This window comes from Drosophila subobscura, chromosome O (genome assembly GCF_008121235.1).
Source record: "Drosophila subobscura isolate 14011-0131.10 chromosome O, UCBerk_Dsub_1.0, whole genome shotgun sequence".
Lineage (NCBI taxonomy): Eukaryota > Metazoa > Arthropoda > Insecta > Diptera > Drosophilidae > Drosophila > Drosophila subobscura.
In genome coordinates this window covers 3942485-3966357 of record NC_048533.1, presented here as the reverse complement: position 1 = coordinate 3966357, position 23873 = coordinate 3942485, and the positions used below count along the sequence as shown (strand labels likewise).

Genomic DNA, 23873 nt, shown 5'->3' with positions numbered 1-23873 from the left:
TAAAGATACACCTGAAGTCGGATCGATTTACAATGGTACACAATATTTGTGGTAGTTGGTACCCGCCTCTAATCGTAGACTTGTCCGTGTTCATGGCTCACACGCTCACTTATCAGTTGGCTAATATTTACGATCCCTAACTAGACCTTATCTTGATGGTTATTTCACCTTAAAAATGGAATGTCCATCAAATTTCCAACTCATTTCTGGACAATGGCTGCAACTCGTTTGGTTGTGGCGCTGCTGCTGCTGTTAGTTGCTGCCTGTCAAGGACTCGACGCATCTAAGGATGTGCCCGTGCTGGTTAAGACGCTGCAGAATTTGCATCTTGGACCACCCAAACAGACCGTGCTGAAGCGCGTGAATGTCCAGGAGAAATGGATTACACAGAAATTGGATAACTTTGATGCGGCCAATACAGAGACCTACGAAATGGTAGGTTCAACTCCATTGAGGATACATTTACATTAAGTTTTGGCTTTAATTAACAGCGCTACCTGCTCAACGATGAGTTCCAAGCGGAGGGCAGCCCGATCTTCATTTATTTGGGTGGCGAATGGGAGATCGAGCCGAGCATGATCAGCGCTGGACATTGGTACGATCTGGCTGAGGAGCACAAGGGTGTGCTGGTCTACACCGAACATCGCTACTACGGCGAGAGTGTGCCCACAACGTAAGACATGTTTTAGATAAGTGTTTCCTTTCATTCTCCATAAGTTTTCTTTGACTCCTTGCAGCACGATGTCTACGGAGAACCTCAAGTATTTGCATGTCAAGCAGGCACTCGCCGATGTGGCTGAATTTATCAAGTCCTTCAAGGCGGAACATCCACAGTTGGCCAACTCCAAGGTGTTGCTGGCTGGTGGCTCCTACTCCGCCACCATGGTGGTGTGGTTCAAGCGTCTGTATCCCGATCTCGTGGATGGTGGCTGGGCTTCGAGTGCCCCTCTATTGGCCAAGGTGGCCTTCACCGAATACAAGGAGGTGGTGGGCCAGGCCTTTCTGCAGTTGGGCAGCCAAAAGTGCTACGATCGCATCCAGAATGGCATTGCCGAGCTGGAGTCCATGTTCGACAATAAACGTGGCGCTGAGGCACGTTCCATGCTGCGATTGTGCAATAGTTTCGATGACAAGAACGATCTGGATATGTGGTCACTGTTTGGCAGCATTTCCAATATTTTTTCAGGCACAGCACAGTATCAAAGGTGGGTCCTAAAATAATCCTTTGCTCTCTTATTGATTCATTTCTCTCCCTTTCGTAGAGCTGGCGACATTGAGTACTATTGCAACTATTTGTTAAGCTTCAACGATGATGCCACGGCTATTGCCAATTTTGCCTACTGGGGCTGGGGCATGCCCTCCTGCATCGATGCGAGATACTCCAGCACCGTCGAGTACTACCTCTGGGCAGTGAACAACTTTGATGCCGGTCGTCCATGGTATTATCAGACCTGCAACGAGTACGGCTGGTACCAGACCTCGGGCTCCAGGAACCAGCCTTTCGGCACCAAATTCCCCACCGCCCTGTACACCACTCTCTGTGCGGATGTCTTCAGTTCGCAGTTCAGCAACGAGCAAATCAACAGCAATGCTGCACAGACCAACGAGGACTTTGGCGGCAAGTCGCCGGATGTGGAGAATGTCTACATGACACATGGCGCCTTGGATCCCTGGAATCCCATGGGCCATGGCGTGGCCGAGGGTGCCACACTCATTGCCGAGGCCTCTCACTGTGCGGACTTTGGCTCGATCTCGGCCAACGACTCCGCAGAGATGAGGGCCTCTAAGGAGCGTCTGGCGGAGCTCGTGCGCGAGTGGTTGGCCTAGTCGCAGTTTGGGTGGCAGAAAATCAAGTCTTTGAATTGCATTATTTTTCTTTTTTACCAAAAGGTTGTCTGATTAAACGATTTAATGATTCATCGAAATGACCTATTTTCTTGGGAAAAAGGAGCTTTAGTTTGGTATCAATAACGCCCAAAAATATGCCACAAGAAGGGTTCTACAATTATGTGAATGATGGGAAATCATTTCGAGAAAACTTTACACAATTTTCTGCTCAGAAAGTGAACACTGAATAGTTGTTTTTATGAAGATTATTAGGTGATTAACATTCACTTTTAAAATCAAAATTGCAATGCAACCAAAATACACTTTAAAAACTAATCGCAGCATTTAGCACGTTGCTCGACATGAAGCTACCACAAAACGAAGCTTCACCTACAGACATTTTTGTGTCTCTTATTTTACAGGAATTTAATATGCCCCTGTTCTATAAGAGTTCCAGGTATAAATATGGAGAGGATAAGATAATTGGGCGATACTTGTTGAGGCACTTGCAGCCAATGATGAAAGTTAATTAAATCCTACAGCAAATATTGCATTGAGTTGGTTGGTCAACAGTTTACTGATTGAGGTTGACATAGACAATGGACAGTATGAGTATGGGAACGTTTTAGAACGCGTGCACACTGCTCAACAAAGTTAAGAATGAGTTATAAATGTACTTAACGTTAGTACGGAGCTGCGAGGGGTGGACAAAACCCACGAAAAATGCAACAAATATGTAAAGTAGCAGTTAGAACGTATCCCTAATGACCTTAAAGCATTGAAAAACGTGCGGAAAACAGTCAACACTTAGCCTTATCAATTGTAGTTCTGTATGCCAATATTTGTTTGCTTTCCTATCAAGTCTGTACTTCCCCATCAAGTCTTCTGAGCGGGACATTATCTTAAGTAATTTAGACTCTTAGATTTGGCATAAAAAGGCCGCCTATCGGCCTTTCAAATCATTCGCAAACTGGTAAACTGTCCAACAAGATGAAGTACACCCTAATGGTCCTGGCTCTGCTGGCACCGCTGACTGCTGCCGCCAGTTTGGGGGAAACAGAAGCAGAACCAGAGCCCAATGCCTTCGTGCAGTCTGTGAGGGAACTGCACAGGGGTCCGCCAGTGCAGCAATCGCGGAATATAGCCAATGTAGAGACGCGTTGGTTCACCCTAAAGTTGGACCACTTTAATGCTGCGAATAAAGCCACCTGGAAGGACGTAGGAAGCAGCATAGACTACACCCTTAGACCAAACTAACAATCTTTTATCCTTTCCACAGCGCGTGTTGATCAACGAGGACCACTTTACGGCTGGCTCCCCCATCTTCATTTACTTGGGCGGCGAATGGGAGATTGAGCCGAGTGCCATTACCTCGGGATTGTGGGTGGACATTGCCAAGGAGCACAATGGCTCACTGATCTACACAGAGCATCGTTTCTTTGGCAAGAGTTTCCCCATAAGGTGAGTGGATCTGTGAGACATTTCAAGGCAACTTCAAATCCTCCCCTTTCCGCAGTCCGCTCTCCACCAACAATCTGAAATATCAGAGCGCCCAGCAAGCCCTGGCCGATGTGGTGAATATCATAAAGATCCTGAAGCAGGAGGACAAGTACAAGGACTCCAAGGTGCTCGTCTCTGGCTGCTCCTACTCGGCCAGCATGGCCACATGGATCAGGAAGCTCTATCCCGATGTGATCCTGGGCAGCTGGGCCTCGTCTGCCCCACTGCAGGCCAAAGTCGACTTCGCGGACTTCATGGAGGTGGTGGGGCAGTCCTTCAAGCAGCTAGGTGGCCAGTACTGCTACGATCTTATCAACAATGCGACTTCCTACTATCAGCAACTCTTTGAGAGCGGACGGGGCGCCAAGGCCAAGAAGGAACTGAATCTGTGTGCTAATTTCGATGCGAAAAGCAAACAAGATCGCTGGCAGATCTTCAGCACCATTGCCAATGTGTTTGCAGGACTGGCGCAGTATCAAAAGTTGGTTTAACGAAGTGTTTAAAGGCTGAAGAGATATTTTATGGAGAGTTTTGTCCACCCTTTAGGCCTGGAAACTATGATCTGCCCAAGTATTGCTCCGTGCTGCGTTCCTTTAGCGATGATGATGCCGAGGCCCTGTCGCTATTTGTGCAATGGCAATTGGGTTATCCGAAATGCCTGAGTGTCACCTATCAGGGCACCATCAGTTATTACAAATGGGCAAAGAATAACTATGAAGATGACAGTGAGTGAACTTTTAAAGGGAAACTCTCGTAACCTTTCCATTTCTCATTTACCCCTCGGCTCTTCCCCAGCTGGTCTTCCCTGGATCTATCAGACTTGCAGCGAATTTGGTTGGTTCCAGTCCTCGGGCAGTCTTAACCAGCCCTTTGGCTCCTCCTTCCCAGCCACACTCTACACAGACACCTGCCACGATGTCTTCAGCCGGAACTACACCTTGAACCACATCGAGGCCAACATTGCAGCCACCAACGCGGAGTTCAAGGGCATCGATATTGATGTGAAGAATGTATACTGGACCCAGGGCGGTTGGATCCATGGAGCAAGGTTGGCGCCGGAGAAGCCCAAGGGGCCACCATCATACCCCAAGCCTCACACTGCTCCGATTTGGGTGCTATAAGCCTCAATGATAGCCCCGTGCTGATGGCCTCCAAGCTGAAGTTGAAACAACTCGTTAAGGATTGGTTGGCGCAGTAAATTGATGGGAAATTATGGCTAAATCTTCCAATTTTCTTTACTCTATTTCGATAACAAATATTTAATTCCCAATTATTGGTCTCAATAAAGCGAATATTTAAGCTTTACTTTACTTTACGTTAACTCATTATTCAATGAGTAAATCTACTGCTAAGCCACACTAGGAGAGAGAAAGAGAGAGATGGAAAGAGAAGGCTAGAGTCAGCTACGCTCAAAGCTTCAGTCTGTCGCCTATCCAATGAGTATTTATCCAGAGTTATATTGGATTTATATAACATCCAATAAAGTCAGTTTGCTGCCTGTCCTCTCTTTAGACTATTTGCAAATATGACGCAATTAAAATAACAAATTTATGTGCCCACAAATCCATCAAAAATCCAGCAAAAGGTGTGACCACTCGGACAAACAGTCCGCTCACGGACATAGGAACAAAAAGCCGAAAAGAGCAATGGAAGATCAACCCATGAATTGCACTAAATTCCGAAACGTGAGGGGAATATTTAGAGTCGCTGGACAGGCGAACCAAAGACAATGTCATAAATCTTTGTGAACCCAAAGCAGCGAATCAAGTCACGCATTATAATGATTCGATTGCAGATCAGAAAGCAGACCACAAATCTATCCATTGCGTACTTGCTTATAAATAGGGTTTAAATGGCATTTACTCTGCTATCATTTTGAATGGTTTCTCTGTACAGTTTTCTCCTCCTTCTACCATGAGACGACTCTGCTCTAATTTGTGTCTGGGTCTGGTCTGGTTTATTCTGTTCTGTTCAGTTCGGCCGTTGTAGAAATGCCAAAGTGTTGAGTTTTTGGTCAAATTATTTTGGTATGCGACAAAGACATGAACGGGAAATACTTTTAAAAATACGTTTCACGTTTGGCAGGCAGCAAAGGGACGAGGTGCTTAATGGGGGTTCGGTTCTTTGAGAAATTATATCGCAGAAGAAATAAAAATTTTTGCCATACTTCCAAAGGGGTTTGGTTTTGGTTTTGAGAAAATATTTACCGCTGGACGGATGGCAGGAAAAGGTTAATTGTTGTATCGGATCAGGACATATATCTTTTGCTTTGTTTTTCGATTAGGGAATTTGAATGGAGAAAGTTGTTTTGTAGTTTGTTCCCAAAGCTTCCCTTTTGTAATCCGCCAGAAATACCAACAACGAATTAGCCAGAAGAAAGAAGCAGCATCGCCTTGAAGCCTGAGAACCTGGCAATAAACGACAAAGGCAAGAAGCCTGAAAGCAAATTACTCGCGGGACGATGAAGGCAGGCAGGCAGGCAGGCAGGCAGGCAGGCATCGCGGGCCTGTAGCAAATAACAAATCAAAATCAGTGACAAAATGATTTAGGAACCAGGCGAAAATGTTCACACGAAGCTGAGAGAGAGACACACAGCGTCAGAGAGGTGCACAGCGTCAGAGAGTCGAGTAGATGGAGTAGGAGGAGGAGTCCAAAAAGAAATCAAAGAACCGCACAAATCGAACAAGAAGTGCTGGCTGGTGACTGTGTCTGCCTCCCTTCACAAAACATGCAAAGATTCTGTTCGATATCGGTATCCTTTTTGGCTGAGAATTTGGCTGGCTTCGTGGGCACTACTCATTGTTACGCGATGATAAAGATCATCTGAGTAAATCATGGGGCAACTCCCTCCCGCCTCACTGCCTTAAATGCTGTGTGCAATGCATGAACAAGTAGTTCGAGCAAATGGCAGTACACAGTACACAGGGATCCTCCACCATCCCCGTCTCAGATTTTTCTACAATTATTCTGCAGACTACAGTGACATTCAATGCACATAAGGCACAATGACAGAGGAGTTTGAGCAGTAGAAGGGCTCTCAAGAAAACTCCTTTACTAATTGGAAAAATTGCCATTTGTTGTACATTCATTTTGGAAAATTATTAGCAGTCTTTCAGTGCTGCTCTCAACTGCTTCTTCCAACTGCATCTTCCTGCTGATCTTCCAACTGCTTGCGTCGCTCTGAGGGTTATTCCTTCAGCAAGCAGTCCAGAGCAGTCTCAGTCGGTCCTAGAATGCAATAACAAAACAGACGCAGTGTGCAGGAAAAACTCAGCAGCGAAAATGGAATAACAAAATAAACGTAAAGTAGAATTTTCTCTGGTTAGCTGCTCAACTTAAGTCTCGCTGTTGGAGTTTGTTCTTTCTGTTGTTTTGAGAAGCTTTTCCACCTGTGCTTTACAGCTATGAATCGCACTGTTTGTGGGTGACATTTATTAATATTTATTGTTCAATTGAACACACAAAGTTCTAAGGAAACCAAACCCATGCCCATTCCCATTGAAATTGAAGTAAAGAATAATCCACTCTGACCATAATCAATTAGCGGAGATCTCAAGTTGGGAATACATATGCGAAATGCATTGGCCATTATCTATTTAAGAAGTGTTGCTATATATGTATGTATGTATATTCCCTATTGGAATTGGTACACTCAGCAGATTACACAATCCACAATGAACGGTGCAACCCAGTGTAGTAGATTGATGTTTCTAAAGTTTAAAGAACAGAAGGAGAAGCAGAAGACAAGACATTTCTCTTCGACTCAGAACCTCTTGCTGATCCAAGGAGAAGCTGCAAAAGGAAGAGCTGAAGATGTGCTTCCTACCGCTACAGCCTCTTCCTGATCTTTGGATAAGCTAAAAAAATCATGGTAGGGGTTGAAAATATCCCTGAAGATAACGTAGCACTCATTAGGAATAATCCTACATACAACTTCCCTCCTTTTTTAGGAACATATGTACAAGGGACTACCACTCTCTTGCCTACTCTTTCTGCTTAAACTGCTCAACATTTTAATGCATCACTAACTGAAGCTCAGACACCGACCAAGATCACTGCTACAAACACACATTGTCGTACACTTTGAATATGTCCCCATCCAAATGGAGCTCCTTCAGGAATTCTGCATGGCGTTTGTGGTGACACGGGGAGAGCCTGATCAGCAGCTCGTTTGGGCAGTGGCCGATCTCCGGGGGCGGACACTTAAAGAGCATGGAGCCACGGTGAACAGATTCCGATTGAAGTCGGTGATGTCCCCATGTGGTGCGTCAACAAAGGGCCATCCGTCTGCGGTTTGGCTTCAGTCCGGCGAGACCGGACGTCCGTGCCTTGCAAATTGAAGCGCCACCTCCCTAACATTGTAGTCCATGAGCATGACAAAGTTGGTCTGATTCCGTTCGTACAGCTCGCACTCCTTCAGTATCCGCTGGATGCGGCTGTGGGCAGCTGCAGCGGCGACAACTTAGCCCTCAGCGTGTAGTTCTGCGCGGATTCAGTGGAGCCGCCACCGCGATGCTCCGCCAGCCGTAGTTCGTGGACCAGTTGCACCTCCTTTGGGGTATCCGGATCAAATTGCATTTGTATGGTGCTCGGTGGTGTAGGGAAGCAGCACTTTGGGCTCAACTTACTCTTGCCACGGCCTCCGTTGTCCTGCAGCGAATCGTATGGGAAATTCCAGCGTACGCGCTTGGTTACCGCTGCACCCATGGAGTCCTCGACTGGGTCCCCATCGAGGCCATTCCGCTTGTCCGTCTCCCCTGCTTGGGCGAAGAGCTGCGCACCAGACAGGGCCGGGACAAGTGCGGCCTCATGCTGGCATTCAAATGCGTCAGTGATGCCTTCGGTTTGCTACTAGACATTTGTCTCACTTGTAATTTTGGTATCAGACACGATTGTAGATCAAATGAATGATTGAAGGGAGGAATTTAGGTCCCCAGGGCACACTTTGATATCTAATAGGTAAAGTCTAACCACTTACCGTGTCTGCTGCTGTTAGATTAATGCCCAAACCTCCAGCGCGCGTCGAGAGCAAAAATACGAAAATGTCCGCACGCGTCTGAAAGTCGGCGACCATGTCGCGACGCGCTGAGATCTTGCTGGAGCCATCCAAGCGCATGTAACGATGCTTTCGATGCCACATGTACTCCTGAGAACAAAATTACACAGCATTCAAAACGGCTTCTCTTTTTAGAATCAATCCAAACGCACCTCTAGCAGGTCTATCATTTTGGTCATCTGTGAATAGATCAGCACGCGATGGCCCTCTGCCTTCAGCCGTGTGAGCAGTGTGTCGAGTACAAACAGCTTGCCCGCATCCGTGATCAACGTCTCCTTGTCGGGCACCACAATGGAGGACCAACCACTACGTGGCTTGCACAGGGCCAGGCTGGAGGACACAAGCTCTCTGCCCACAGCATTTTCGCACTGCACATGGCGTATTTGTGTCCAGGCAGCAGCACGACTCTCGCAGCTAAGGGAAACCAGTAATTATTCATCGATTAAAGACATTACAGGGCTGCCAATCACTCACTATAAATGCCTATCCACCGCCTGTACCCGCTGACCCAACGCATAGAGCAGTCGCGGCATGGACAGCGGCTCGCAATGGTAGCTCCTCGGCTGCCGCAAACGATGCGGAAACTCTGGCAACAGCAACAACGTTTGCACCTTGACATCGCTCTTGGTATTCGATTTGGTTTGCACCTCCACGGACTCGATTTCGAGCTCCTGCTTAACCTGCTCTTCGACTTCCACATCCACCAGCTCCTCAATCAGCGTGGCTGTCTTTTCTTTGAGCACTTTGGAGCGTATCACACGATGCTCGATGGTCTCCTGCATGTTGTAGGTGCAATAATCCCCGAAGGCATAAACGCTGCTCTCATTGGTGGTCTGCAGAGATGAGGATAGAAGGGTTACAGATTTCGATCTACAAATAAAGGATGAGACACCTACCATTGCTGTGAACAGAAAATTCTTAAGTACACTGTCTGAGAGCATGAATTGTGGCAGCAGTTTGCTCTCCAGCATGGGCTCCAGCAGCTGATAAAATGTGGCTTTTAGATGTGGCCACCATTGGCGGCGGTAGGACAGTAGGGGATATTTTTCCAGCACTCGACGATAATGCAAAAGGCTGTCAGGGAAGAGGAGTAAATGTTAGACGAGGTCTCCTATGCATTGGCTAGTAGTTTCTCTTACAAATCAATCAATCCATGAAGCGTGACATCGAGTACATCCCCCAATGATAGATCACAGAAACGCGTAAAGCCAAAGCAGCTTCCAACGCTCACATCGTCGAAAAGCGATCGCTGTATGTACTCCGACTTGAAGATGTTGAAACTGACAATGAGAAACCAAATCATAAATAAATATAAAAGCAATTCTCAGACCTCTACCCACCGATTGTACAGTAAATGCCTGCGACTGGGCAGTGCTCGGAGTAGTAGTGCCTCCTCGTGGACAAGCCTTGGCAGCACATACTCCGCACAGCGCATAAAGAACGGACTCCTCGCGTCACGACGCTCAAACAGCTCCGGATGATTGCACACCTTGCGGAACTGCATGACCAGATTCATGAGGTTCGAGGACGCCGACGAGGGAGCACTCGAGCCGCTCGTCAAATGCAGAAGATCCTCGATGCGTATCTTCTGCTTGAGGGCGCGATAGAGCAGCTTCTGGCGTATGGTCAGGGGGCAGTAGACCATAATCTCAATCTTGTCGGACAGCTCGTTCTCCACATCCTTCTTGATGCGACGCAGCATAAAGGGCTTGAGGATCATGTGAAGGCGCGAAATTTGCAGCTCGTCGATGCCTGTTTTGTTTTCGGCATGCGATTCAATGTCCTTGGAGAACCACTCGTTGAACTCGTCGTGCGAGTCGAACAGCGTGGGCATTATGAAGTGCAGCAACGCCCACAGCTCGGCCATGCTGTTCTGGATGGGTGTGCCGCTGAGCAGCAGCCGATTGCGGCAACTGAAGCCCAACAGCAGCTTCCAGCGCTGCGAGGCGGCGCTCTTGATCGCCTGCGCCTCGTCCAGCACCATGTACTGCCACTTGATGCGATTGAAGTACTTGTAATCGCTGACTACCAGCTGGTACGACGTGATCACCACATGGAAGCTGGCGTCGCGTGTGTGCAGCTGCTTCTGGTCCCAAAACTGCCGCAGGATCTTACGCTCGCTCGGCGAACCCCAGTAGGGGACGACATTAAAGTCCGGCACAAAACGCGACATCTCCTGCTGCCAGTTGTGCAGCGTGGAGGCAGGGGAGATGATCAGGAACGGGCCCCACACCCCATAATGCTCGGCAATGTGACAGAGGAAGGCGATGGACTGCACGGTTTTGCCCAGGCCCATCTCGTCGGCTAGAATGCCGCTGATGCCTTGATCGTAGATGTTTGCCAGCCACGTCATGCCCTTTGATCTGGTAGCCCTTGAGCGTGCCCTTGAACATTTGCGGCTGCGGCAGATCCTTCATCTCCGCGCGCGTCTCTGGTGCGTCCATGTCCGTATCCTCCTCCTCTTCCTTTTTGGCAAAACATCAAAGGCCTCCATGGCTTGCTCCTCCTCCGCATCGTCTTTGCACTCTTCCTGCTTCTTGGGGAGCACATCGAAGGCGCGCGTCTTGTCCAAATCCCGCTGCATGGCCGCCTCGGCATGCTCCTTGGCCAGCTGCTTCATTTCCACGGGATCGTAGTCGTCTGGAACGGCCAGTCGGGCATTTGTCTCCTCATCAAGCTGGCTCAGAATCCTCAGTTGATCCTCCTCCGTGCCCTGGCCCAGCTTCTTGGACATAAAGTGTGCATACAGCTCCGTTTGGGTGATCAAAAAGTTGAGTTTCCGCTGCTGTCGCTTCACCTCGATGAGCTCCACGTCCTGCTTGCGCTGCTCCTCCGCCTCGCGCTCCTGCTTGCGCTTCTGGTCACGCTCCACGCGCTCATACCGCTTCCAGTAGGCGAGCATTTCCCGCGTCAGCCGCTTGGCCCGCCACACCGTCTCCTTCATGATGCGCTGCGAATTGATGGCCCGCTGGCGCACCACCTTGGAGCACATGGACGCCACACGCTTGCAGTTGGCCAGCATCTCCGTGTGGTTGTTGCTTGTAATCCTCTGCAGTCGGCCGCACTCCTTCTTCGACATAATCTGCCAGATGCGACGACGTCGCGCCGCCAACGCGGCTGGATTCTTGCGCTTCCTTCGCACCTTGGTCACCTGCCCATCGGCACCGCCCACCACATCCACCTCCTCCTCGATTTCCTCCTCCTCGGGAAAGTCCAGTGCAAGGCTGGCCAGCTCCCGCTTGTAGTCCACCTCGCCGTTGTCATCCTCCTCCTCGTCATTGGTGGGCAGCGTGTCCCCGTAGGTGTATCTGCCCAGCTCCGAGGGAGGCACTTCTCCGGACTCTGGCGAGTCCATAATTGTCGTTTGCTTCTTACGTCCCCGCCGCTTCTGTTGTTTCGGCAGCTTTGGTGCCTGTGCCTCGGCCAGGCGGGCCATGAGTATCTCCTGCTTGGTGCGACGGCGACGCTTGCGCACACCCGCTGTGGCCTGCTGTCGCTCCGCATAGATGTCATGATTGGACAGCAAACTGGCACCGTAGTAGGCATATTGCGCGTTCTAGGGGGGAGAGAGACAGCGAGGATTAGCGGGGGGTACGGGCGGATGCACTCTACGCACCGTTGGCTTTTTGTAGTAATTTTTGCGCTGCCGCTGCTCGCGTATGTGCTCGCGTAGGATCTGATGGATGTACTCGTCCTCGTTGCCAATCGGCTCATCGCTTTCCGAGTCGCTTAGAAGCAGATCGTACAGCCATTCCCGGTCGCTGGTCAAATCATTAAAGTTGTACAGCTGCGCCTTGACACTCTGTCGCTCTAGGGAAATGCGAGACACAAAAATGAATTATGAAAACTCCTTCTTTCCCCTTTTACTCACCCTCCTTGCTGCAGAATAGACGCTTCTTGCAGCGCTGCGACGCCTTCTTGCACTTGATCACACCCACCGTGGAGGAGTCATCGGACTCCGTGTCAGCGTCGCCCTTTAGCTCTGGCAGCCCCTCGTTGTCCGTGTCGCTCTCCTCGTTGCTGCTGCTCAGCGGCTGCTTCAGCACCCGCTTGGCCATCTCCATGAAGGGCCGCATATTTAGCGCCACTTCCAGGCGCTGTATGTGCGCCGGTTCGGCCATGATGCGTGGCTTTATGTCGCGGCTGCTGGCCATCGCAAAGGCGGTGCTGCTTTAATTCAGCTTTTATGCTCAATAATCACGTAATTTGCACAAAAATTCGTCGCCATGCGTGCGTCTCGAGCGTAAACAATGTGTTGGTGTGACCGGCATGGCAAAAATACCATTAGCGATGTGTCACAAATATCGATTTCAGTAACTATCGAGTTGATTTTTGATTTTTCGACAGTGTGACAGCCGTATTTTTTATGCAGCACTGCGAGACATTCACAACGAACATGTAAACAATGAATGGCAAAAAACAGTTGGAATTGCGATCAAAAAATGTGGCGTTTCAATTTAATAAAAGAAATTTCGGATAAGGGAAAGTGGATTATTTCCTCGGACGTGGCCATTGTTATAGCGGACAAGTATCCAAAGGCGCAGCAGCACTTTTTGGTCCTGCCCAAGGCGGATATTTCGAGTATTTTTGAGGTGAGTCACAGGCGCAGACCTGTGCAGAGGGGAAATTATTTTATTTTTTGGTTTTGGTTTTTTTTATGGTTGCAGCTTACCCGCGAGCATTTGCCGCTGCTGGAGGAGCTGCATCTGCTGGCGAGCAACATTGTCGAGGTGCGTGGACTGCAGTGGAAGGATTTTAAGGTGGGTTTCCATGCCGAACCGTCCCTGGAACGGCTGCATTTGCATGTAATATCCCAGGACTTTGTGTCGTCCTGTCTAAAAAAAAAAAAGCACTGGAACACCTACAACACGGAACTCTTTGTGCCATACGAGGGTAAGAAAACCCCCAAGTGGACACCAAAATCCGCATTTAGAGAAAATATCTGCTTTCAGTGCTGCGGGACAAGCTAAAAGCGGAAAACAGTTACCAACGCCTGTCGCCGGATGTGATTCATGCACTGCTGGCCACGCCCCTATGCTGCAATCAATGCGATTTTAAGCCCAGAAATCTGCCATTGCTCAAAGAACATTTGGAGCAGCATCTGCAAAATAAAAGTAATATATGACGCGCGTGCAAAAGACAGAGATGGCAGAAGAGCGACAATGCAATAATGCACCTATAGAAGTAAGCGCTTCATTGTGGCTGCTTCATGACTTTCTGCAAAGTCAGCATTAATACCGGTAGAGTATGGCACACACAAATGCAACTCAACGATAGAAGTGTGCTTGTGTTGGTGATACGTACAGCAAGTACTTTTTGATCTGCTGCACTGACACCAATTAGATTAATATAATTACCTTACCATACAGTGCTTACACATTGTTTTACTCACACTTCGAGAACTGTCTCTGTTTTTTTGCGGCCAGCCTAGTGTCATACGTGCAGTTCGAACCGCTTCCAGTGCAGCTGGTTCCGTTCAAGAACTAAAAGATCTAGTGACTCATGGACATTTTCTTCCCGGTATGCAGGCGGCCAGAATAAAAGTGTGATTTACACGAAAATTGAAACAGCCAAAGACAAAATAAACAAAATGGACGCAAAAGAAAAGAATGAACATAAAAAGGAACAGATTATCCAGAATATTCGCAACGAGCTGAAGAAAAAGATCAACGACAAGGAGCACATTCTCATCGAGAGCGACCAGGCGGTGGTGGTGAAGGCCGACTATCCCAAGGCACAGTATCACTTTCGTGTGGTGGCCAAAGCTGATATCGCGGATGTGACCAAGGTAATGGAAGTTTCGGTGGTCTCTGCATATTAATGGTTTCTTTTTTGTTTGCCCAGCTGACAGCCGATCATCTGCCGCTGCTCGACCACATGATGGATCTGGCCGTGCAGATCATGGAGAAGCAGGACCACGTGCCGTCTCGAAATTTTCGCATTGGCTTCAAGGCGGACCCTTTCTGGGACCGGCTGAACATGCACGTCATCTCCGATGACTTTTACTCGATGTCAATGAAGCGCATCAGGCACTGGAATAGCTTCAACACGGAGCTCTTCATGCCCTTCCAGCAGGCCTACATCATGCTGAGCTCTGAGGGCGCCATCGAGCCCATATCCGAGGAGGAGTCCGAAAAGCTCAAGCTCCAGGTGCCACTCCACTGTAATCAGTGCGATTTTGAGTCCCCTTTGCTGCTGTCCCTGAAGGCCCATCTATACACCCATTGGCAGAGCAAGGAGCACGAGCGTCAGATAAAAAAGCAAACGGACAGCATTGTCAAGTTGCTGGACGAAGTTAAATTGGATGACAACGCCCAGCCGCTACCTTCTGCGATCAGTGAGGGTCAGTCCCAGCAGGAGGTTTCCACTGAAAATGTGTACGGGCCACCGATAAACATGATGAATCAGGCGAACATCAACAACCCGTTTAGAGGCACGCCGCCACGATTCGGGATTGCTGCGGCTGCGCCACCACAGCGGCCTTTCGTCAATGCGCCGCGTCACCAGCGGCCCGGGAACCCCTTTGCCCGTGCGCCGCGACCTCAGCAGAAAGTCTACCCCTACGGCTATGCGCCGCGTCCACAGCTGGCCGACAATCACTTTGGACCGCCATCACGGCCATATGGTATACATCGCGGCAATATGCAGCCGCGTGGGCCCATGCCGCCTAGGTTTTCTACTGCTCCTGCAAATACTGTATTTGCTTCATTTAACCAGCAGCCCCGATTTGCTCCAAATAATCCACCGAACCAGCGCCCTCGTGCTCCCAAGCAGCAACAGAACCAGCGTCCTCGTGCTCCCAATCCGCAACAGAACCAGGGTCCTCGTGCTCCCAACCCGCAACAGAATCAAGAGAACCCACCACAGCTTACTTATAATCCAAACCAAACGAATCTCATACCAAAACACAAACCCACACCGGCTGCAAATGCCGGCCAGCCTGCAGCAAAGTAGAGAATAAAACAATGCTGACAGCCGCCCTCCAGTGTGTCTTATAAATTGGAGTAAAATCTATAATGGTTAACTCTTAAATACGAAATGAAATATATATCACATATACTAATACTGATGCCAGACTGAAGGAAAAGTCATACAGGAAACATTTACAAAAGCAATGTACAAAATGAATTCAGCAACGCATAAAATGTAAGACCTCATTCCCAGCAGACGCATTACATAACTTGAATGCCTAAATTCCAACTGGTTAAACTCAATAAATATCAGGCTTTAAAACTGACATTTATGTGGAAATCTCTTCTAAATTATTATTTAATTGTCAACACCCACCTGCAGTAAATTGCTGGAAAAATACAAACAAATTCCTGGAAGCAGTCGCAGAAGCACCAGGAGGAAAAGTTGGTGTTGCGGTGTGCCGTCACCCTGCTGTGGGATTTGAAACTGATATTTAATTATAATTCTAAAGAAAGTTTCCCTGGCATTCACTTGGGAGATTATCATTTGTTTTTAAGCTCAGGAAATTAGCTTTTTCTAAAGAAAACTGTCTGTCAACAGGCTGTTCTTTACTTTAGCCCTTAAGCCCGCTTAATTATGGGCACATTTTCCGTTTAACTTTGCTACTTTACAGTACGGAATATACACTTGAGAGGCCAACTAATCCACTGCCTGCCACTCCCATGTAGCAAAAGAGTCATAAACAAAATTCAAGGTAGCAGCAGCAGCCCTGAGCCAGACACACAGAGTGGCTCCTGCTGCTGCTGCCATTCTGTAAGCAATTTTAAATTCTCCTCGACATTTTTTAGTGTGTCACAGTGTCAAGGTGGCAGTGCCACAGCGCTGAAAGCTAACACATTCCACCCCCCATTGATATGGTTTTCGGGGTTGCATTTTAAGCAATCAACAGCTCCATTAAAGCTAGCTCTCTCTCTCTCTGTCTCTCGTGCTCTCCCTTGTTACTTACCACCTGTTATGTCTCGAGCAACAGGAGGCCATTCATAAAGAACGTTACTTTACAGAGAGGGCGCTCGCGAAAGCTCTCTCTCCTTCAGGGGCAGCAGCGAGCATTGAGTGGGCCATGGAGTGGCTTTTCCCGGCGCATGCTCGCAGACTTCAAAGCTTTTTGTAGGCTGAGAAAAGTTTTTGCCAGCCAGTAAATGTCTTCAGGAGCAGGAGATTCGCTTGTTAATTTTATTCCTACATTTTGTTGTTTAATGATCTGTAAAGTTAATCCAATTGTAGTGATAATTCGTTAAACATTTTTACGGAAATAATTTCGACTTTTTGTTTGCAACAAATATGAAGAATTGGAGTGGGAAAATGTATTCAAAAATGTAGCCAAAAAGGGAAATTTTTTCATAACTAGAAATTACTCAAAATTGAAGTCTAGTTTTTAGTTTAAGACACTGTAATACATTTAAAATATTATTTTTAAATTTATTTTATTTTATTTGTACCGAATTAATTCCTGTTTAATACGATTCTTTAGCTTTCTCTCTCAGGAGAAGTTTTAATTTTAAATTCTTCTTCTGCGAAGCTTTCCCGGAAGACCATGATTTTTCTTTTTAAATATTCATAAAAAATATGGGTAGCCCTCGGACTGTGAGCAAGAGCGGACAGGAGTGCAGTCCACATGTGGCACTGTGTTCTCGTTCCCATTCACGTATAATATGTTATTTATATGCTGATGATTTTTCGCGCCATTCGCATTCGCGAATTTCATGTGAAATAATTCTTTTCCACTGACATTACGCGAAAACGGAAACACAAGCAATCCCCCGGCACCCAGACCCCCCGGGAATATAATACCACAGAGAGCACGGCACAGCAGAAATTGTACGATTTAAGCAATTTGCATTTTCGGTGGGAGGTGGAACTTCAATGGCGTCAACGAGCCTCAATAATAATAATTTTTCATAGCCACCACGACATCCCTATTATCGTTAAGCAACGAAAACAAGAGGAAACAAAGCTATTAAGAGTCTTTGGTTTGGGCTAAAGGATACCCGCTAAGGCTTCCGCATTCGGTTAAACGTTCATGGTAGACAAGGAGCCTGGTATACCCTTTGACTCTGAAAAATCTTCAATGGAACTCTGACTTTCCTGATGAGCGCTTCAAGGTGCCTCTTGCCATGCATAACTTTACGCTGTTTGACTTTCCCTTCGAATGCACAACACATGCCCTGACATGCTCCAGGACTGTTGCAATGCATCACACCATGCTGCTCCAGGTGCTTCTTCTCCTCTTTATGCTGCCATTGTCCTCTGACTTACGTTTGGGGTGAGCTGTGGCTGGGGTCGTATGAGTCATGGCCAATTACACATTTTGTGCATTCTCCTGTTGCTTGTTCGCCTTGATTCTTGTCTTTTATGCTGCTCCTCACTCTTCGACTCCCCTCGTTTGCTGTGTCACCGCTGTAAAAATATTTTTTATGTGGCCGGGGCCGGGCAGCATGTGGCATGTGGGCTGCTTCGAGGGGCACATTGCGTATACGAGGTGATAGCTTTAAGCGGCTTTCCAGCCCGCTAAGCTTTTGCTGAAAAGGTGAAAGTAGTAAAATGTTTAGAGCTGCTAAAAAAAAAGGATCAGAAAGGATTGAAGTAAAGAATAATCCACTCTGACCATAATCAATTAGCGGAGATCTCAAGTTGGGAATACATATGCGAAATGCATTGGCCATTATCTATTTAAGAAGTGTTGCTATGTATGTACATATATTCCCTATTGGAATTGGTACACTCAACTGATTACACAATCCACAATGAAGGGTGCAACCCAGTGTAGGAGATTGATGTTTCTAAAGTTTAAAGAACAGAAGGAGAAGCAGAAGACAAGACATTTCTCTTCGACTCAGAACCTCTTGCTGATCCAAGGAGAAGCTGCAAAAGGAAGAGCAGAAGATGTGCTTCCTACCGCTACAGCCTCTTCCCGATCTTTGGAGAAGCTAAAAAAATCATGGTAGGGGTTGAAAATATCCCTGAAGATAACGTAGCACTCATTAGGAATAATCCTACATACAACTTCCCTCCTTTTTTAGGAACATATGTACAAGGGACTACCACTCTCTTGCCTACTCTTTCTGCTTAAACTGCTCAACATTTTAATGCATCACAAACTGAAGCTCAGACACCGACCAAGATCACTGCTCCACACACACATTGTCGTACACTTTGAATATGTCCAAATCCAGTTGGACTTCCTTCAGGAACTCTGCATAGCGTTTGTGGTGGCGAGGCTAGAGCCTGACCAGCGGCTCGTTTGGGCAGTGGCCGATCTCCTTGTGCTACATTTTGTAGCCGCGTTGTTTTAGTTTTGTTGCCACTTGGCCCACATCCGGGGGCGGACACTTAAAGAGCACGGAGCATAGTCGGTGATGTCCCCGGCCGAGGCCTGGCACCAAAGGGCATCCGTCTGGACGGTTTGGCTAAAGTCCGAGAAGTCCGGACCTCAATGAGGTACGATTGAAGAAGCGCATTGTAACATTGTAGTCCATGGGCACGACGAAGGTGGTCTGGTTCCGTTCGTACAGCTCGCACTCCTTCAGTATCCGCTGGATGCGGCTGTGGGCAGCTGCAGCGGCGACAACTTAGCCCTCAGCGTGTAGTTCTGCGCGGATTCAGTGGAGCCGCCACCGCGATGCTCCGCCAGCCGTAGTTCGTGGACCAGTTGCACCTCCTTTGGGGTATCCGGATCAAATTGCATTTGTATGGTGCTCGTTGGTGTAAGGAAGCAGCAATTTTGGCTCAACTTACTCTTGCCACGGCCTCCGTTGTCCTGCAGCGAATCGTATGGGAAATTCCAGCGTACGCGCTTGGTTACCGCTGCACCCATGGAGTCCTCGACTGGGTCCCCATCGAGGCCATTCCGCTTGTCCGTCTCCTGCTTGGGCGAAGAGCTGCGCACCAGACAGGGCCGGGACAAGTGCGGCCTCATGCTGGCATTCAAATGCGTCAGTGATGCCTTCGGTTTGCTACTAGACATTTGTCTCACTTGTAATTTTGGTATCAGACACGATTGTTGATCAAATGAATGATTGAAGGGTGGAATTTAGGTCCCCAGGGCACACTTTGATATCTAATAGGTAAAGTCTAACCACTTACCGTGTCTGCTGCTGTTAGATTAATGCCCAAACCTCCAGCGCGCGTCGAGAGCAAAAATACGAAAATGTCCGCACGCGTCTGAAAGTCGGCGACCATGTCGCGACGCGCTGAGATCTTGCTGGAGCCATCCAAGCGCATGTAACGATGCTTTCGATGCCACATGTACTCCTGAGAACAAAATTACACAGCATTCAAAAAGGCTTCTCTTTTTAGAATCAATCCAAACGCACCTCTAGCAGGTCTATCATTTTGGTCATCTGTGAATAGATCAGCACGCGATGGCCCTCTGCCTTCAGCCGTGTGAGCAGTGTGTCGAGTACAAACAGCTTGCCCGCATCCGTGATCAACGTCTCCTTGTCGGGCACCACAATGGAGGACCAACCACTACGTGGCTTGCACAGTGCCAGGCTGGAGGACACAAGCTCTCTGCCCACAGCATTTTCGCACTGCACATGACGTATTTGTGTCCAGGCAGCAGCACGACTCTCGCAGCTAAGGGAAACCAGTAATTATTCATCGATTATAGACATTACAGGGCTGCCAATCACTCACTATAAATGCCTATCCACCGCCTGTACCCGCTGACCCAACGCATAGAGCAGTCGCGGCATGGACAGCGGCTCGCAATGGTAGCTCCTCGGCTGCCGTAAACGATGCGGAAACTCTGGCAACAGCAGCAACGTTTGCACCTTGACATCGCTCTTGGTATTCGATTTGGTTTGCACCTCCACGGACTCGATTTCGAGCTCCTGCTTAACCTGCTCTTCGACTTCCACATCCACCAGCTCCTCAATCAGCGTGGCTGTCTTTTGTTTGAGCACTTTGGAGCGTATCACACGATGCTCGATGGTCTCCTGCATGTTGTAGGTGCAATAATCCCCGAAGGCATAAACGCTGCTCTCATTGGTGGTCTGAAGAGATGAGGATAGAAGGGTTACAGATTTCGATCTACAAATAAAGGATGAGACACCTACCATTGCTGTGAACAGAAAATTCTTAAGTACACTGTCTGAGAGCATGAATTGTGGCAGCAGTTTGCTCTCCAGCATGGGCTCCAGCAGCTGATAAAATGTGGCTTTTAGATGTGGCCACCATTGGCGGCGGTAGGACAGTAGGGGATATTTTTCCAGCACTCGACGATAATGCAAAAGGCTGTCAGGGAAGAGGAGTAAATGTTAGACGAGGTCTCCTATGCATTGGCTAGTAGTTTGTCTTACAAATCAATCAATCCATGAAGCGTGACATCGAGTACATCCCCCAATGATAGATCACAGAAACGCGTAAAGCCAAAGCAGCTTTCAACGCTCACATCGTCGAAAAGCGATCGCTGTATGTACTCCGACTTGAAGATGTTGAAACTGACAATGAGTAACCAAATCATAAATACATATAAAAGCAATTCTCAGACCTCTACCCACCGATTGTACAGTAAATGCCTGCGACTGGGCAGTGCTCGGAGTAGTAGTGCCTCCTCGTGGACAAGCCTTGGCAGCACATACTCCGCACAGCGCATAAAGAACGGACTCCTCGCGTCACGACGCTCAAACAGCTCCGGATGATTGCACACCTTGCGGAACTGCATGACCAGATTCATGAGGTTCGAGGACGCCGACGAGGGAGCACTCGAGCCGCTCGTCAAATGCAGAAGATCCTCGATGCGTATCTTCTGCTTGAGGGCGCGATAGAGCAGCTTCTGGCGTATGGTCAGGGGGCAGTAGACCATAATCTCAATCTTGTCGGACAGCTCGTTCTCCACATCCTTCTTGATGCGACGCAGCATAAAGGGCTTGAGGATCATGTGAAGGCGCGAAATTTGCAGCTCGTCGATGCCTGTTTTGTTTTCGGCATGCGATTCAATGTCCTTGGAGAACCACTCGTTGAACTCGTCGTGCGAGTCGAACAGCGTGGGCATTATGAAGTGCAGCAACGCCCACAGCTCGGCCATGCTGTTCTGGATGGGTGTGCCGCTGAGCAGCAGCCGATTGCGGCAACTGAAGCCCAACAGCAGCTTCCAGCGCTGCGAGGCGGCGCTCTTGATCGCCTGCGCCTCGTCCAGCACCATGTACTGCCACTTGATGCGATTGAAGTACTTGTAATCGCTGACTACCAGCTGGTACGACGTGATCACCACATGGAAGCTGGCGTCGCGTGTGTGCAGCTGTTTCTGGTCCCAAAACTGCCGCAGGATCTTACGCTCGCTCGGCGAACCCCAGTAGGGGACGACATTAAAGTCCGGCACAAAACGCGACATCTCCTGCTGCCAGTTGTGCAGCGTGGAGGCAGGGGAGATGATCAGGAACGGGCCCCACACCCCATAATGCTCGGCAATGTGACAGAGGAAGGCGATGGACTGCACGGTTTTGCCCAGGCCCATCTCGTCGGCTAGAATGCCGCTGATGCCTTGATCGTAGATGTTTGCCAGCCACGTCATGCCCTTGATCTGGTAGCCCTTGAGCGTGCCCTTGAACATTTGCGGCTGCGGCAGATCCTTCATCTCCGCGCGCGTCTCTGGTGCGTCCATGTCCGTATCCTCCTCCTCTTCCTTTTTGGCAAAAACATCAAAGGCCTCCATGGCTTGCTCCTCCTCCGCATCGTCTTTGCACTCTTCCTGCTTCTTGGGGAGCACATCGAAGGCGCGCGTCTTGTCCAAATCCCGCTGCATGGCCGCCTCGGCATGCTCCTTGGCCAGCTGCTTCATTTCCACGGGATCGTAGTCGTCTGGAACGGCCAGTCGGGCATTTGTCTCCTCATCAAGCTGGCTCAGAATCCTCAGTTGATCCTCCTCCGTGCCCTGGCCCAGCTTCTTGGACATAAAGTGTGCATACAGCTCCGTTTGGGTGATCAAAAAGTTGAGTTTCCGCTGCTGTCGCTTCACCTCGATGAGCTCCACGTCCTGCTTGCGCTGCTCCTCCGCCTCGCGCTCCTGCTTGCGCTTCTGGTCACGCTCCACGCGCTCATACCGCTTCCAGTAGGCGAGCATTTCCCGCGTCAGCCGCTTGGCCCGCCACACCGTCTCCTTCATGATGCGCTGCGAATTGATGGCCCGCTGGCGCACCACCTTGGAGCACATGGACGCCACACGCTTGCAGTTGGCCAGCATCTCCTTGTGGTTGTTGCTTGTAATCCTCTGCAGTCGGCCGCACTCCTTCTTCGACATAATCTGCCAGATGCGACGACGTCGCGCCGCCAACGCGGCTGGATTCTTGCGCTTCCTTCGCACCTTGGTCACCTGCCCATCGGCACCGCCCACCACATCCACCTCCTCCTCGATTTCCTCCTCCTCAGGAAAGTCCAGTGCAAGGCTGGCCAGCTCCCGCTTGTAGTCCACCTCGCCGTTGTCATCCTCCTCCTCGTCATTGGTGGGCAGCGTGTCCCCGTAGGTGTATCTGCCCAGCTCCGAGGGAGGCACTTCTCCGGACTCTGGCGAGTCCATAATTGTCGTTTGCTTCTTACGTCCCCGCCGCTTCTGTTGTTTCGGCAGCTTTGGTGCCTGTGCCTCGGCCAGGCGGGCCATGAGTATCTCCTGCTTGGTGCGACGGCGACGCTTGCGCACACCCGCTGTGGCCTGCTGTCGCTCCGCATAGATGTCATGATTGGACAGCAAACTGGCACCGTAGTAGGCATATTGCGCGTTCTAGGGGGGAGAGAGACAGCGAGGATTAGCGGGGGGTACGGGCGGATGCACTCTACGCACCGTTGGCTTTTTGTAGTAATTTTTGCGCTGCCGCTGCTCGCGTATGTGCTCGCGTAGGATCTGATGGATGTACTCGTCCTCGTTGCCAATCGGCTCATCGCTTTCCGAGTCGCTTAGAAGCAGATCGTACAGCCATTCCCGGTCGCTGGTCAAATCATTAAAGTTGTACAGCTGCGCCTTGACACTCTGTCGCTCTAGGGAAATGCGAGACACAAAAATGAATTATGAAAACTCCTTCTTTCCCCTCTTTTACTCACCCTCCTTGCTGCAGAATAGACGCTTCTTGCAGCGCTGCGACGCCTTCTTGCACTTGATCACACCCACCGTGGAGGAGTCATCGGACTCCGTGTCAGCGTCGCCCTTTAGCTCTGGCAGCCCCTCGTTGTCCGTGTCGCTCTCCTCGTTGCTGCTGCTCAGCGGCTGCTTCAGCACCCGCTTGGCCATCTCCATGAAGGGCCGCATATTTAGCGCCACTTCCAGGCGCTGTATGTGCGCCGGTTCGGCCATGATGCGTGGCTTTATGTCGCGGCTGCTGGCCATCGCAAAGGCGGTGCTGCTTTAATTCAGCTTTTATGCTCAATAATCACGTAATTTGCACAAAAATTCGTCGCCATGCGTGCGTCTCGAGCGTAAACAATGTGTTGGTGTGACCGGCATGGCAAAAATACCATTAGCGATGTGTCACAAATATCGATTTCAGTAACTATCGAGTTGATTTTTGATTTTTCGACAGTGTGACAG

At 49.1% G+C, this 23873-nt stretch overlaps 6 protein-coding genes and 1 pseudogene across 6 annotated transcripts in view; 3 read left to right on the top strand and 4 right to left on the bottom strand.

Annotated features, from left to right (window-relative positions):
• The window catches only part of LOC117899557 (chromatin-remodeling ATPase INO80), a 33325-nt gene extending 20648 nt beyond the window's left edge, over window positions 1–12677 (bottom strand). Inside the window, 10 exon segments of the mRNA XM_034809645.1 lie at window positions 8306–8473; window positions 8536–8797; window positions 8858–9216; window positions 9280–9457; window positions 9523–9663; window positions 9724–10742; window positions 10744–10836; window positions 10872–11939; window positions 12000–12193; window positions 12255–12677. Of these exon segments, the coding sequence (XP_034665536.1) occupies window positions 8306–8473; window positions 8536–8797; window positions 8858–9216; window positions 9280–9457; window positions 9523–9663; window positions 9724–10742; window positions 10744–10836; window positions 10872–11939; window positions 12000–12193; window positions 12255–12537 (3765 nt within the window). The 5' untranslated portion in view covers window positions 12538–12677.
• LOC117899551 (putative serine protease K12H4.7) lies at window positions 177–1842 on the top strand. The gene is made up of 4 exons (XM_034809639.1): window positions 177–435; window positions 492–673; window positions 738–1205; window positions 1263–1842. Exons 1-4 carry the CDS (start codon window positions 181–183, stop codon window positions 1825–1827), a joined length of 1470 nt encoding a protein of 489 aa, XP_034665530.1. The 5' UTR covers window positions 177–180; the 3' UTR covers window positions 1828–1842.
• On the top strand, window positions 2785–4632 carry LOC117899552 (putative serine protease K12H4.7). The gene is given in 6 exon segments (XM_034809641.1): window positions 2785–3045; window positions 3107–3288; window positions 3344–3808; window positions 3874–4052; window positions 4123–4353; window positions 4356–4632. Coding segments are annotated over 6 exon segments (1455 nt in total). The 5' UTR covers window positions 2785–2817; the 3' UTR covers window positions 4526–4632.
• On the bottom strand, window positions 7372–8258 carry LOC117899556 (annotated as a pseudogene).
• A 126-nt stretch (window positions 12678–12803) lies between the features above and the next one.
• On the top strand, window positions 12804–15337 carry LOC117898674 (aprataxin-like protein). Its single transcript, XM_034808254.1, has 5 exons — window positions 12804–12975; window positions 13051–13276; window positions 13336–13497; window positions 13912–14171; window positions 14228–15337. Exons 1-5 carry the CDS (start codon window positions 12826–12828, stop codon window positions 15335–15337), a joined length of 1908 nt encoding a protein of 635 aa, XP_034664145.1. The 5' UTR covers window positions 12804–12825.
• A 3484-nt stretch (window positions 15338–18821) lies between these two features.
• Window positions 18822–23570, bottom strand: LOC117896793. Its single transcript, XM_034805289.1, has 2 exons — window positions 23565–23570; window positions 18822–19308 (listed from the first exon to the last, which is right to left on the bottom strand). The coding sequence occupies exon 2, from the start codon at window positions 19269–19271 to the stop codon at window positions 18879–18881; it is 393 nt and encodes a 130-aa protein (XP_034661180.1). The 5' UTR covers window positions 19272–19308; window positions 23565–23570; the 3' UTR covers window positions 18822–18878.
• Window positions 19412–23818, bottom strand: LOC117896791 (chromatin-remodeling ATPase INO80-like). Its single transcript, XM_034805288.1, has 8 exons — window positions 23390–23818; window positions 23133–23326; window positions 20857–23072; window positions 20656–20796; window positions 20413–20590; window positions 19991–20349; window positions 19669–19930; window positions 19412–19606 (listed from the first exon to the last, which is right to left on the bottom strand). The coding sequence occupies exons 1-8, from the start codon at window positions 23670–23672 to the stop codon at window positions 19427–19429; spliced, it is 3813 nt and encodes a 1270-aa protein (XP_034661179.1). The 5' UTR covers window positions 23673–23818; the 3' UTR covers window positions 19412–19426.
• Window positions 23819–23873: the final 55 nt, after the last annotated feature.